The following is a 14,075-nucleotide window of genomic DNA, read 5'->3' as shown; positions in this document are numbered from 1 at the left end:
TAAAAAATCTACTGCCAATCATTAGTGGACCAGAGTTCCACTGTGGCGACCCCTTACTGGGAAAAAACCAAAAGACAAACAACAACTGAATTTCTTCAATTACTCATCTTCTTTTGATCAGACCATCATTGGATCAAAAGGTTGAAAAATACTTGTAAAATGCACCTCAGTCCACCTATAACCCAGTGGCTTCCATAGGTTATAGATGCACTCTTGGCTAGTTAGGATGCAGGAAAAAACAAAGTTGTAGTAAGACTGAATTTCTTCCCTTAGTCCTAGCTTTTGTTTAGGCCATTATTTAGCTAAAAAGATTGGGGGTAAACTGTAAGATACAACTCAGAACATCTGGAATTCCCATGGCTTCCACGGGCCTAACAGCCCAAGCAAAATTTAGTTATTTCCTCCAAAGTTATTATTGCAACATCTTGTCAAGTTAGGGTGTGTTTGTAGGGTTTGGGTGCTTGCTTTTAAAGTGTTAAATCATGTGAGGAAAATATATACAATTGCTTTCTGAAGAGCACAGCAGCAGTCCTGGTGCATATAAGCACTGTTAAATAACAAAAATATTTCAATGCACAAATGTTTCAAACAGCAAAGACAGCAAGTGTGTGACGAAGGTAGAAGTAACCCAAACTAATTATACTAAATGAATGATTTACTTTCTAACATTTCATGACGGAACAGGAAATAAAAGGTAAACAGCTCATGTAAAAGAAATAGCTGCACAGGAATTCCAGGAAAAGTGAAAACCCACAAGCATTTACTGCAAGCAAGAATTTTAAATCTGAGACGGCTTTGTAATGGAAAGGTAAGCAATATTGAGTCAGACCTGGAATAAGGGAGTAAGCAGAATGATAGAAGGTCTGCCAGTAAATTAGTGCTTTTACTTTGTTTAAGCTGGCTTGTTATAACAAAGACAAATAATAAAAGTAAATGTGTCTTGTTTGTGTAAGCTAAAAAGGTATGTCAATTAATGGGAGCACAATACAAAAGCAAATGGATACTCATGAAACCACAGAAGTTTCAACTTAAAACAGCTCATCATGACATGCAGAGATAAGAACAAACTTGTTTACTCCCCACTACTGCATATAATGCCTCACTCACCGCAGCTGAATATTATAGTAGTATGTGGCAGGTCTGGGGTCCCAAATTAGCTAATATTATCCTTTCACCTCTATGATTTGAACAGTAGATGTGTGTGTGTGTGTGTGTGTGTGTGTGTGTGTGTGTGTGTGTGTGTGTGTGTGTGTGTGTGTGTAATTTGACCTTGATCACCTATGCTGTTGATCCAGTGGTAGAGACACGAGCACAGTATCCTCGAAGGCCTGGGTTCAAGTCCCAGATAAGAACTAACACTATCCTCTTGTTTCAATCAGTGCCTAAGCAATGGGCTTTGTGTGTGTGTGTGTGTGTGTGTGTGTGTATTTAGTACTTTTAATAGATAGAGGAGAGAGAGAATTCCATAAAAGACCATGGAATACATGAGCAGCCTTATTTGAATTTAATACATAATATCATTGTTTTGTATTTTTTTTAATTATTGTAGCACTACCGTGTAATTGCTGCAAGAAATGTCCAGCGAGACAGGCACTACTCAAAGGTGGAGATTCAGACTAGGAAAGTATAAATTGCACACAATCAATTTGTATTTTCTGCTACTTTTTATTTATTGCTCAAGCGGATAATCCCGCTAGAAACAAGATATTATTCTCAGGCACGACTTGACAGTACTGTTTATTAACTAAAATACTTACGGTCACATCGCATGTAACTGGAGAATGGGGGAGTTGGACAATAGTACAGAATCAAATGTGGCAATTTTTTCAAAGCATTAAATTGACCTTAATATTCGGTTTAGGAGGAGATTTGATTTTTTTCTCATATCAAGTAAAATTGCAGCTTACAAAAACTACTGTTTTTTTAAGGCAGAAAAGTGAATTTAACAGTTCTAAAACAACAGCCATTGAGACAGGAGATACTTTTTTTTTTACATTACGAGTTGTGATACTTCCACTGCAAGTTTTATGTGATTTGTGGCATAAAATAATCAGTTTCTTCAGTGGATACACCTGAATAAGGGCATAAATAACTTCTATTTGCTACCATTAATTTTACATATGTGATGTTTTTGTTACAGAAAATAATCCTGAAGAATCCTCTACTACAGTAAAGACACCTGAGTGAAGGAAAACAATGCCCAAAATTAGTGTTGTGCTACAGAAAAGACATCAGTTTCAGTCAGCATATGCTGCAGGAAGCAATAGCGATTCATAGTTATCAGTACTCAGTGTGTTAACAGAGAAACGGTTACATCTAGAATACCTGCGAAAGTGCTGGAACCTGCAGGAGATGTCTTTTGGCAGCCTCCCTTCCTGTTGCTCTGGACTGCAGACCGGCCAGCACTTCCGACATCTCTGAATGTACGCAGGCATGATGAAACAGGGGGTGTCCTGCAGTATGAACTCTGGGCTCGCTCGTAGCTTTTCAGTCGTGATGTCACTGTTCAGAAGGAGAGCATCAGACATTCCTGAATCATCAACAAGAAGGAAGGAAATAATTAAGGCAATTAAAATGCAAAGCTTCATTGCATTTTTACAAGTGTCTTCTTTACAATTTCACACAGTTCAGTTTAGAATATTTTTGCATGCATAATTACTGAAAGGTACAGAAACTATGTATGACTGTGAGAGGTATAATTGCAGCGGGAGATAAAGTTATTATTATTATTTACTGGACTTATTTTATTTTGAGTGCTGACTAGGCTAGGCCAGTGGGACTTTTCTACAGCCACATTCTACTTACATTGGAAAAAAGTAAAATAATAAAGCGTACTTTAGACAAAGTATTAATAAAATTACTGATTAGTAGGGAACTTCAGACATTAAATTTTAACAATAAAATTATTAAACTGTCAAATGGAATGTAAAAGAGGTATGCAGGAATGCTACCAAATGAAATAATGTCCAGCAGTGAAGAGAAATAAATAAATCAGAAGCAGCCAAACCAAGCCGTATAAAACCACACCTACTGCAGTGGCATAGCCGGCCTTAGGCATAGGCCAACTAGGCAATAGTGATCGCTGCCTGTATAGTTCTGTAGTTACTCATCATACTGAAAGATTTTTGTGATCGCTGTCTGTATAGTTCTGTAGTTACTCATCATACTGAAAGATTTTTGTGATCGCTGTCTGTATAGTTCTGTAGTTACTCATCATACCGAATGATTTTTGTGATCGCTGTCTGTATAGTTCTGTAGTTACTCATCATACTGAAAGATTTTTGTGATCGCTGTCTGTATAATTCTGTAGTTCCTCATCATACCGAATGATTTTTGTGATCGCTGTCTGTATAGTTCTGTAGTTACTCATCATACCGAATGATTTTTGTGATCGCTGTCTGTATAGTTCTGTAGTTACTCATCATACCGAATGATTTTTGTGATCGCTGTCTGTATAGTTCTGTAGTTGCTCATCATACCGAATGAGTTTTGTGATCGCTGTCTGTATAGTTCTGTAGTTACTCATCATACCGAATGATTTTTGTGATTGCTGTCTGTATAGTTCTGTAGTTACTCATCATACCGAATGATTTTTGTGATTGCTGTCTGTATAGTTCTGTAGTTACTCATCATACCGAATGATTTTTGTGATCGCTGTCTGTATAGTTCCGTAGTTACTCATCATACCGAATGATTTTTGTGATCGCTGTCTGTATAGTTCTGTAGTTGCTCATCATACCGAATGATTTTTGTGATCGCTGTCTGTATAGTTCTGTAGTTACTCATCATACCGAATGATTTTTGTGATCGCTGTCTGTATAGTTCTGTAGTTGCTCATCATACCGAATGATTTTTGTGATCGCTGTCTGTATAGTTCTGTAGTTACTCAACATACCGAATGATTTTTGTGATCGCTGTCTGTATAGTTCTGTAGTTGCTCATCATACCGAATGATTTTTGTGATCGCTGTCTGTATAGTTCTGTAGTTACTCATCATACCGAATGATTTTTGTGATCGTTGTTAGTAGTGTTGTAGCTTCTGGCACACAAATCAGCATGGAATGACCTGAGCATTTCTCTTATTTCCTCACATCTACATCTCCTGTTGTCCTCTCTGTCCTAAACCCTTGAGATCCAAACCCTTCTTATATCCTTCAGTCTCCAAACTAGTAACTTCACATTCATCTCTACTTTCCTCAGCCACACTGCTCTAGTCTTAGCTTACAACTTCTCTAATCTGTGAAGATTAGCATTCAAATTATTTTTCTGCTCCATGCTTCCTACAACCTCCATCTCAAAACCCTACCATTTATGCTGTATCTTCTGCTTTATCAATATTATCCATTTTTTCCTCTGTCATGGCTACTGTAAAGAGCAAAAAAAAGAAGTGATGGTACCAGGTGTGACAGTTCATTGAAGTTAAGGTGTGTTAGCAAGAAAGAAGGAGTAGAGGAAAGACGACCCCTGGCACAGTGCAGGCTGGGGGAGTATGGATAAGATAATTACTACATTAGGTCAAAATGTCTACAAGGCTGTTAGGAAAGTGTTTGGGACAGGTTGTTTAATACCTACTGGAGTATCATTATGGTTCAGAGAAAAAGCTGTGCCCTGTATATCATACTGAATATGACACTGATTTTTAGAATACAGGGCAGCTTTTTATACTTGTCTAATGCAACACTCTGTGCAACTAGAGAAAACTCAAAACTTTTTATTAAGAAAATCCTACAGGGACAGGTTAAGAGACTTTACGGAAAATCATACATGGTTTTGAATGATCCGCGCCTAATTTTCAAGGAGCTAACAGACCTCATTCTTTTTTGGATCATATTCCAGAACACATAGCCCACGGGGCAATTTGTTACTAAAACTAAATATGAGAAACGGGAAAAGAGGAATCAAGTCTGTGGCACATCCACGTAGTTTACTGAAAAGGACCACTGTAGGTTACGAAATGTACATCCTTCTGTGCTTTTAAGAAATCGCTACTAGATTTTTTTAAGAGAAATCAGAAATAAATTCACTGAGCTATTTCACTCAAAGTTCTAGAAAATTAATATGTTATTCAATCCCATCAAAGCAGGATATGATGCAAACAGGAGGAAGAGATTCTAAATGCATTAAGTTGCAAAATTTCCAAAACGGAAAATACTAGGAAAATCTCCCCTTAGGAGGAGAATGAAATTTAGGAGTCTGGTGGTGGAGCACAGGAGGAACCAAAAAGGGGCCCCCAGATAAGAAAGTGAAAGTAAATAAAACAAGGCAGATAGAAGATGGGGAGTTAAAATAATTTGAAACTGTCAGAAGTGCAAGAAAGAACAGTATGATGCCAAGAAAAGAAGGGACAATATGGAATACCTATCAGATAAATGAACTAGAAGAAAGAGTGAAGGGAGATAAGTGACGGTGGATAATGGCAATAAAGATAAAATTAAAGATGAGAGAACTGACCTGAAGTGGGGAAAACAACTTCTAAACATGTCATTTGCAGAAGAATTCTTAGGAAACACTTAGGCAAGGCGTCTGGATAAAGATTTGGATTTTCTACTTGTTTTATACAATATTTAGACATAAATGTATAAAGTAGTAACCTTCTGCCATTTGCTATTATTTTAAATGACTGATAAGACATTCAATATCTTTTTACTCTATGGCCAAACAGCACGTATCAAAATGGGGCTGTGTTGGGAATACAGGACTGGATGTATATTTTAGAGCTTTTACTGATTAAATGAACATTTGAGGTGCATGCCCCAGGATTAAATAATGAGATGGATTATTCAGTTAAACACACAGGGTTCTGGTGTGAGGAATTTTGATAGAAATATGAAAAGTGACTAGTGGAGTACTTGGATCAGTCTTGGGTCCAATACTCTTCAGTATGTTTGCAGGTGTGGGAATGGAAGATGGTGGCAGTCTATAGAAGGATTTGGAAAGGCCAACAAAATGGTCAGAAAGGTGGCGGTTGAATTCCACTTCAAGCAAATGCAAAGCACTTAAATTAGGCAGCTACGACCATGGTGTGATGTGTTAGCTGGGAGAGTGGAACTGATGACAAATGAGCAGGAAAACGATTTGGGATGTTGATCACACCCAGATGGACCACCGACAGAGTGAGCGGTGGCACTAGTAGCAGAATGCTGGGATGCATCTACACGGGGGTAGCCTCCAGAAGCAAAGAGGTAATGCGTCCACACTACAAGATAGTGGTAATGCTACACCTACAGTACTGAGTACCATTCTGCAGGTAATAGAAAGGAAAGGGATACCAGGCTGCTGGAAGGAATCCAGAGAAAAGATACCAGGAATGTCCATGGTATTAAGGAGCAGGGGTATGACCAGAGGCTAGAGAAGCCAGAGTTCTTCATACTCAAGGCCAAAAGTGAAGGGTGAATGGGGATGGCATGACACTGGTTCACAAGATTACATTAAGGAGAAATGAAGAGGCCATCTTGAACAGGAACAGTGGATGGGGAAGTAGGGGGCACAGGCAGCAGTCTGTAGGGATTAACTGCTCCCTAGATCTCTGAAAGTACATCCTTATGGTGAGGGTTTTAGACCAGCAGAATGGGCAGTTGTTAAGAGAATACACCAAGGCATCAAAGATGGTCTGGGACAGATGGACAAAGGCTGAAAGGAAAGGTGGAGATGGATACGAGGTAGAATTCACTTAAAGGGTAAACTAACATGTTGAAGCTCTCAGACTGTGTGTCCCAGGTTGGTATGAGCCTGGCATTAAACAGCACTCTACCTTCTTCAAGGATGATGCCACAATATGAACAGAAGATGACTGACTAATAATTGGCTAAGTTTTTGATGTCACTCCAAGAGGGTACAATATTTGTCAGCAGTGGAGAATCATCATTCATCAACACCCATTCCCTCATTTTCTACATGGAGTCAGGGTGTCGTGTCAACTGTTACCATCTTTGTCAATTCAATGCCACTTTCCTACCTTCTGTGACACTAATGCCTGAGTGCTGCAGGTCTTCTGTCACACAATCCATCCTTCTCTTTGCTGGATGCCCTCGTTTCCTCTTGCCTTCTTCGTGGTTGTTCCAAATCTTCTTCAACAGATTGTCTTCTGCTTTTCTGCACATGCCCAAATGACCATAATCATTTCTCTTTGACCTACTCTGCAATTACTTGGGTTTCTGCTCTGATGTCCTCATTTTGCTGTCTGCCCCACAATATGCATCCTACCACCCATATCTTGCACTTCATTTCCATCATCTCTAGGTTCCTCAACTGCTCTGCCTTTCTGTACCACACAGTAGTACTGGTCACAATATTGTTTTCTACACCTTACTTTTCATCTTCTTTGGCATTCTTCATTCACACACTGCCTCTCTGATTCTAGCTTTGACCTCCTCATTCAGACTTCCTTTCTCCTTAACCACCCTCTGGGATACTTGAAGCTGTTAACCCGTTCCACTACTTTTCCTTCTATTTCAGTTCTCATCTTCTACTAACTTTCCTCATTGCTGATATTACAACTATCATATCTGTACTCTGCTTCATCCTGCATGCCTTTGAGTTACATTCCATTCCCCTAGCCTTTGCAGAGGTTCTTGTTTAGAGCCTGCCTGTATTGCAACATCATCTGCATACTATTGCTGTGTCATCTTCTAAATGCTTGCTAATATAAACCTGCACCAGTATAAACAGCAGCGGGCTCAGAGTTGAACTTTGATGAACACTCACTCTCCCTGGGAACCTCTCTGTGAATCCAAACACTGTTCGTACTTGTGTTATTGGGTCTTTGTATATAGCCTGCACTAATCCTACCAACATTTCTGGGAATTCAGACCATCACAGGACTGCTCAAATTAACTTTCTTGAGACCTTATCATATGCTTTCACAAAGTCTTTGAATGCCCAGTTAGACTTCTCTCTCATCTCTAGTTTCCTCTCAACTATCTGTGTCTCTGCAAACATCGGGCTGGTTGTGTTACATCCAACATTGATCCAAATTACTCATCTCCCATCTTACTTTCTACTATTCTGTGCATTATCAACCGTCCTCTCCAGAACTTTCATGCAGTGTGACAGGAGTGTAATACCTCTGTAGTGATCAAAGTAGCCCAAAACAACTGCTAGACTATCTCCTGCAGGAAGAACTGCTATCCCTTACACAATATGGCTTCCATCCTTCCCACAGTACTAGCACTGGCTTTCTAACCTACAAGATACTGTTAATAAAGCTAGAGAAAATGGCAAAGTAGTTTCTTCCTTATTTCTAGTCTTGTCTAAAGCCTTTGACACAGTTTGTCACTTGAAACGCCCTCACTAGGTCTCTCTCAGCCTACCCTTCTATGGTTCAAAAGTTACCTATCCAATAGGTATCAGTCAGTATTAATGGCACTCCACACACTCTCCTTGCCTCCCACTCATCACTTGTGTACCAGAAGGCTCTATCCTTGGTCCCCTCCTCTTTAACATTTTCACCAACACCCTCTATACATCCACACAACAGGACACCCTTATACAATACACAGGTAATTCCAATCTCATTTGCACATCTGACAACATGGTACACCTCCAAAAAATTATAAAGAAAGCTTTAACAGCCACTGAAACATGGCTTCGTAAATCACAAATCATGCTCAACCCAGAAAATCCCAAAGTACTACGTTTTCCCCCTAAATTCCTCTCTCATAAAAAAAAAAAAAACAATGAACGTCCTCTCTCTTGATAATACAACCACTGAAGTCACCTCTCATAGCAAGCTATTAAGGATGACAGTGGATGATAATCTTACATTCGACCTGCATATGTAAAACTGCATAAGTAAAACTCATCAAAAACTAGGGATGCTTTACAGAGCCAAAAAGTTTCTCACCAACACAACTAAAACTACATGTGCCACTTCTTATCTCCGCCCCACTTTTCTTTATGGCATTCCCACCCTTACTAATTTACAGACTTCACAAAAGTGCTATAACAAAGTTGCTAAATTTGCAGCACATACCGCTTACAGAACCCAGCACTTTATAGCACTGAAAAGCCTAAATTGGTTAGACCTGCCACGTCAACTAACATATACACAGCTTCTTACCACCTATAAAATTATCCAGCATCCATCTGCCTGTCCAAGCACTAAACATCATTCTATACAACTATGTTCCCAGTCGGTCACTGTGATCCGGTGACCAAAAACTTCTGTCTGTCTACAAACCTAGCAAATCTGCTTGGTATTGTCTGTACTCATACAAGGTTGCTAAAACGTGGAACTCCTTACCTGTATCCTTCAGGTGTATACACTCCCTCCCATCTTTAAAAACCACTCTGAAAGACTTCCTAGCTAAAATCTGGCTCTGTTCTTGCTCAAAACCAGGATAAAATATATCCCTAAGTGTGACCAAGTAACTTTTCATTCCTTTTACCTCCTTACTCTCCCTTCTTCACTTACTTCCTTACTGCTATCAAATTTTCTTCCCTGACTTTCTAAATATACCATAAGCCTGTTTTTCTGTCACTTCATTTTGCAATTCCTATTTCTATTAGACTAACTTACCTTTAATTTCTCCACAAACTGTCTAAAACTTCTCTAAATATTAAATGATTGTCATATACCTGGTATAGAGTCTTAACCAATGTTTTTATATTATGTCTAATTTGTTATAATTATTTAAACTGCAGATGTTTTTGTTTTAATTTTTGTAGATTGTAAAATCATTGTTCTTAAAATGTTTTGCAATAATTTGGAGCTTTTTCTCCCCAGGCCTCCACTGAAAGTGGAATCCTACACAGTTGGGCGTTCCTGGTAATCAAATATCAATAAATAAATAAATAAAGTTGTGAATGTCTTCTTTGTTCATGTACACACTGGCACTGGAATAACCATTCTCCGGTCACCTGGGATATGTTTTTCTCTCTATACCGCCACCCATCTTGATCATATCTGTTGTGACCTCATCTGAGTCTGTTGCTTTCCCAGACTTAATTTTCCTTAGTGGTATTCTTACTTCTTCTAGGTTGGGCTCTTCATCATCTTTCATCGTATGCTGTGTCTAAAGCAGTGCTTTTTTTGTGAGCTTTCCTCATTAATAAACTGCTGAAAGTACTCCTTCCATCTGCCTGTGAACTAGTAAGCACATTGTTGCTGGCATCCCTTATGAAGGGTGCCTGATGACTATCTTGCTCTGCATCCTGGTAGAGTTTCTTAGTGTCATCTGCTCAGTCATCTTCCAGAAACTGGTACAGTGGTTCTAATGCCTTGTTTTACTCTATTGCAATTGCTCTCTTAGACTCTTTGTTAGCTAATCAGTATTACTTCTTAGCTTGGTCTGTCTTTTCTGCTCCCACTTTTTCCTGAAATATATCTTCCTTTTAATGACTTCCTGGACTTCTGCATTTCACTACCAGCTTTCCTTATTTCCATACCTAGCTCAGCTACATATCTGCTCTATACATACCTCTCAACCTGGAATCATCAAAACTCTGTACAAAGGTCCATTAAAAGTAGGTACAACTGGCCAAAAATATGGACACTGATTAACATAAAATTTGCATACATAAATATGTAACCTCACTCACTCCAATGGAATTGTGGGATACAGTTCAAAAAGCAAATTGAAGAACAAACAAAATATTAAACACGAAATATAACCAGATTCCCACAGGAACAAGTACTCTAAAAACAGCAACTTAAATCTCCCACCTGTCTCTTGACATCCACTGATTGCAAGGATAAACATGCTTCTTTTCTGCCCAGTGTACATTAAATCATGTTCCATAAATATTTTGTTGTTCCCTGTTTTAATATTTTTTCACTTTTTCCACATTTTTGTCAGGAGCAACCCTTTCTATCGGTATGGCTGCATCGTTATTAATATAGGTCTTGGTTGCTTTCTCATGACCAGGTTTGGAGTATACACAAAATAAAGAAATCCTGATGTGAAATTCCAGTTTAGTTGTTTATTTCTACTTTCATAAAATTAATGCAGTCTGTTCCTTACACACTAACTAATAGGACAGCTGCAACTTTATATTCTGTTTCCACAAAAAAGTCAAAATAGATGACACTATGAAACTTTTCTGGTGGAAGACTTCCTAAAGTACCTTGTCAGTAGTACCAACAGGGATTGTCAGACATTTGCAAAGTACAAAGTAGAGGCAATAATAAATACCAGTACGACACAGCTGCAGATAAAATCCACAAAACTTTAATAAAAACAAACATACCTCATGGCTGGTCAAAATGACCTTGATCTTCTTCATGTCTAAATTTCCACAAAGTCCAATAGCATACCCTTGTAAGCTTTAGTTCCCCCTCTACTACTCAGGAAACCCATAACACAAACTGAAACTTACCATTCAACCTAATATTATATTCATGGGTGAATAATTACTTTACTATAAAATGGGAATTATGCACAACCTCAAATCTTCAGGCCCAGAGATTCCTGGACTTTGTAAACACAAACACCCTACAGCAGAGAGAACATATGCTTACTAGGGGTGAAATCCCACTGGATCTGGTCCTCACTAACATGGGAAAATGCTACACCCCGCCTAGTGTAATGTCCTCTCTGAGAAATTCAGACCACAAAACTGTCACCTTTAAAATAAAAGCAAAACCCGGGACCCCAGCTAATCCTGGAACTTTTAGGAAGTATAAGGAAATGCTGCCTTTGTGGAGTTCTTTAGTGAAACCCTGTACAATTATGTTAATAGCTGCATGGAGACAGCTGCACCCAACAGTAATAAGCTTAGAGCAAACTCAGAAAACAAGCCAGCCATCCTAATATAATTTCAACATCAATAGATTGTATAACAAAAGAAACATAATCTTTGCAAATCTTAGGAGGTACAATATACAGCAAGATAAAATCTCCCTCATCGATCTAAACAAGCAGCTTAGAGGGCTGATCAAGTTATCACAGCTAAGTCTGAGGTTAAAATAGCCTCGCAGGTCAAGGACAATCACAAAGCTTTTTTTTAGCTATGTGCGCAACCTCAAAGGCAGCACACAAAATTCCAGAACTAATTGTAAATAGAGCAACCCACATCGAACCAGAAGACAGAGCAAACCTACTGGCTGACAAATTCAGCTCCAGTTTTACCCTATCCATCCCCCCACCCCCCTGCACCCCCGAGGAAATACCACCAAACAAAACTCCACCAACTATCACTAAAAACCAATTATTCAATATACTCTCCAGGGCTAAGAGCACCATATCGATGGGTCCCAATAATATCCCAGGATGCCTCTTAAATAGCATGAAACACAACATATGAAGACTACTAGAATCACTACTTAACCACAGCCTTCAGACAAGCTTCATATCATACAAATGGAGAACTGCAACTGTCATCCCACTGCACAAGGCCATCCTCGGACTACTGACTCATAAGTCCGGGTAGTTTCATATACAAAGCCAAGGAAGGAATTATCATGAAAATGATTAACAATGACATAGGAAACCTTCAGACACTGAATCCAGCTCAGTTGGGTTTCATAAAGGGAAGGTCAAACCTACTCATCTTGGTGGACGTCTTCGACAAAGTCATCAAAGCATTGAATGAGGGCAAAATGGTGCATACTGCCTTGACCTGGCCAAGGTATTTGACAGAATGCCCTACTAAAGCATTATATACAAACCCACAAAATTAAATATATATTTATTTATATTTGTTTACCAGGGTAGTGCATTGATCAATACTGACCAATTTCGGGCTCAGCCAGAAAACCCTATGTCACTTGCTAGATAGACAGCTGGTTTACAGAAATGACCAAAGAAGTTAGGATAGGGAGGGCCACCTCTACAAAGGGGCCAGTCACCAGTGGAGTTCCTGAGGCTTTTTGTTGGATCCACTCCTTTTTTGCATGTTCTTCTTCTTTAAAGTAAAGACCAAAGTCAAGGGCCACTGGGTGACCAAGTTTGCAGATAACTGCAAACTAGATGAGGTCATAGAATCCCAGCAAGACAATAATACCATCCAAGAAGGACTAACACAGTCAAACAGCCTGTGTTATGTCACATTTTTTAAAACTCAGTGTCAAGAAATGCATAATAGTATCCTTTGGGATGTTGGCTACCCCTAGAAATTACCACATTGATAACACACCCTTAACAGTACACCCAGCAGTCAGGAATTTGGGGATGCATGCTGACAGTAACCTGGCCTTTAATCATCATGTGTCTGTGGTAGTAAGGAAATAATTTTATATTGTGCAAATTATATGCAAGGCTATATGGCATCAAGGTCCAAGGAAGTCAATTTTCCACTTTTATGGCCCTCGTCAGACCAATCAATGAATACAATCCCTCCTTTAGTATGTCCCTGACCAGGCAGACGCAACAACTGGAATGTCCACAAAAGTTCTACACAAAAAGAATACAAGGCATAAACAACATGTCCTATGAGATCACCTCAAAGCCTTATCTCTGTACTCTTGTCTCCAACAGACTGTTGAGGGACGATCTAGGCATATTCATTGCACACTCTGATAGGCCTTCTGCATATCCTCAAGACAAACAGAATCAGAATTACTCGATCTAAGGATCTAAACCTTGCCTGTGACATAAACAGGACTTGCTGGAGGGACAGGTATCTGTCACAGACTACCCGTTCTCTAGAACAGGCTTCCTGTCCACGTATAGCAGAGCTCTCCCTAACTCAATTCTAGTTTAACTTGGACTAGTGGATACAGAATTAAAAATTTACCTCTGGTCTGGCACATATGTCTCTAGTGGAGAGAGGTAACACATAAATGCTATGTAGACGTCCCAAGCACTAGCCTACACGTACCCCTAAAAGTAACCTTAGGTGCCAAAAGTTGTGAAGATAAATTTGTGAAGTATAGCTAGGCTAAAAAAGGCCTGGTATAGACCTATGAACCTAAGATTTAATAGAATGTATTATAGTAGAAATTTTGGTTTGACATTTAATTTTCAACATCATAAAGAAAATGTTGTATTCTTTGGGTGTGGGAATGTATACCGAAAATGATAAAACAGTTTAAAATATACAGAAAGATGGCAGAGAAAAACAAGTGTAACATTTTATGATGAAGTGTGCTGGGACAAAAATGGCAGGAGAAATCAGCAATATAGGATATTTGAGGC

At 39.0% G+C, this 14,075-nt stretch overlaps 1 protein-coding gene across 4 annotated transcripts in view; it reads right to left on the bottom strand.

The window, feature by feature from the left end:
• LOC122792993 (probable JmjC domain-containing histone demethylation protein 2C) overlaps window positions 1-14,075 on the bottom strand; it is a 1,041,568-nt gene that overhangs the window by 441,126 nt on the left and 586,367 nt on the right. For all 4 annotated transcript variants that reach the window (XM_044060615.1, XM_044060616.1, XM_044060618.1 and 1 more), the window contains one exon: window positions 2,326-2,530. In XM_044060615.1, coding sequence (XP_043916550.1) covers window positions 2,326-2,530 — 205 coding nt within the window. The remainder of the gene's footprint in view (window positions 1-2,325; window positions 2,531-14,075) is intronic.

The sequence above is a fragment of the Protopterus annectens genome, chromosome 2.part0 (assembly GCF_019279795.1).
Source record: "Protopterus annectens isolate FY-2018-M chromosome 2.part0, PAN1.0, whole genome shotgun sequence".
In the NCBI taxonomy this organism is placed as follows: Eukaryota; Metazoa; Chordata; order Ceratodontiformes; family Protopteridae; genus Protopterus; species Protopterus annectens.
Note: the sequence above shows the minus strand (reverse complement) of the source record. Positions and strands in the feature narration are given on the sequence as shown.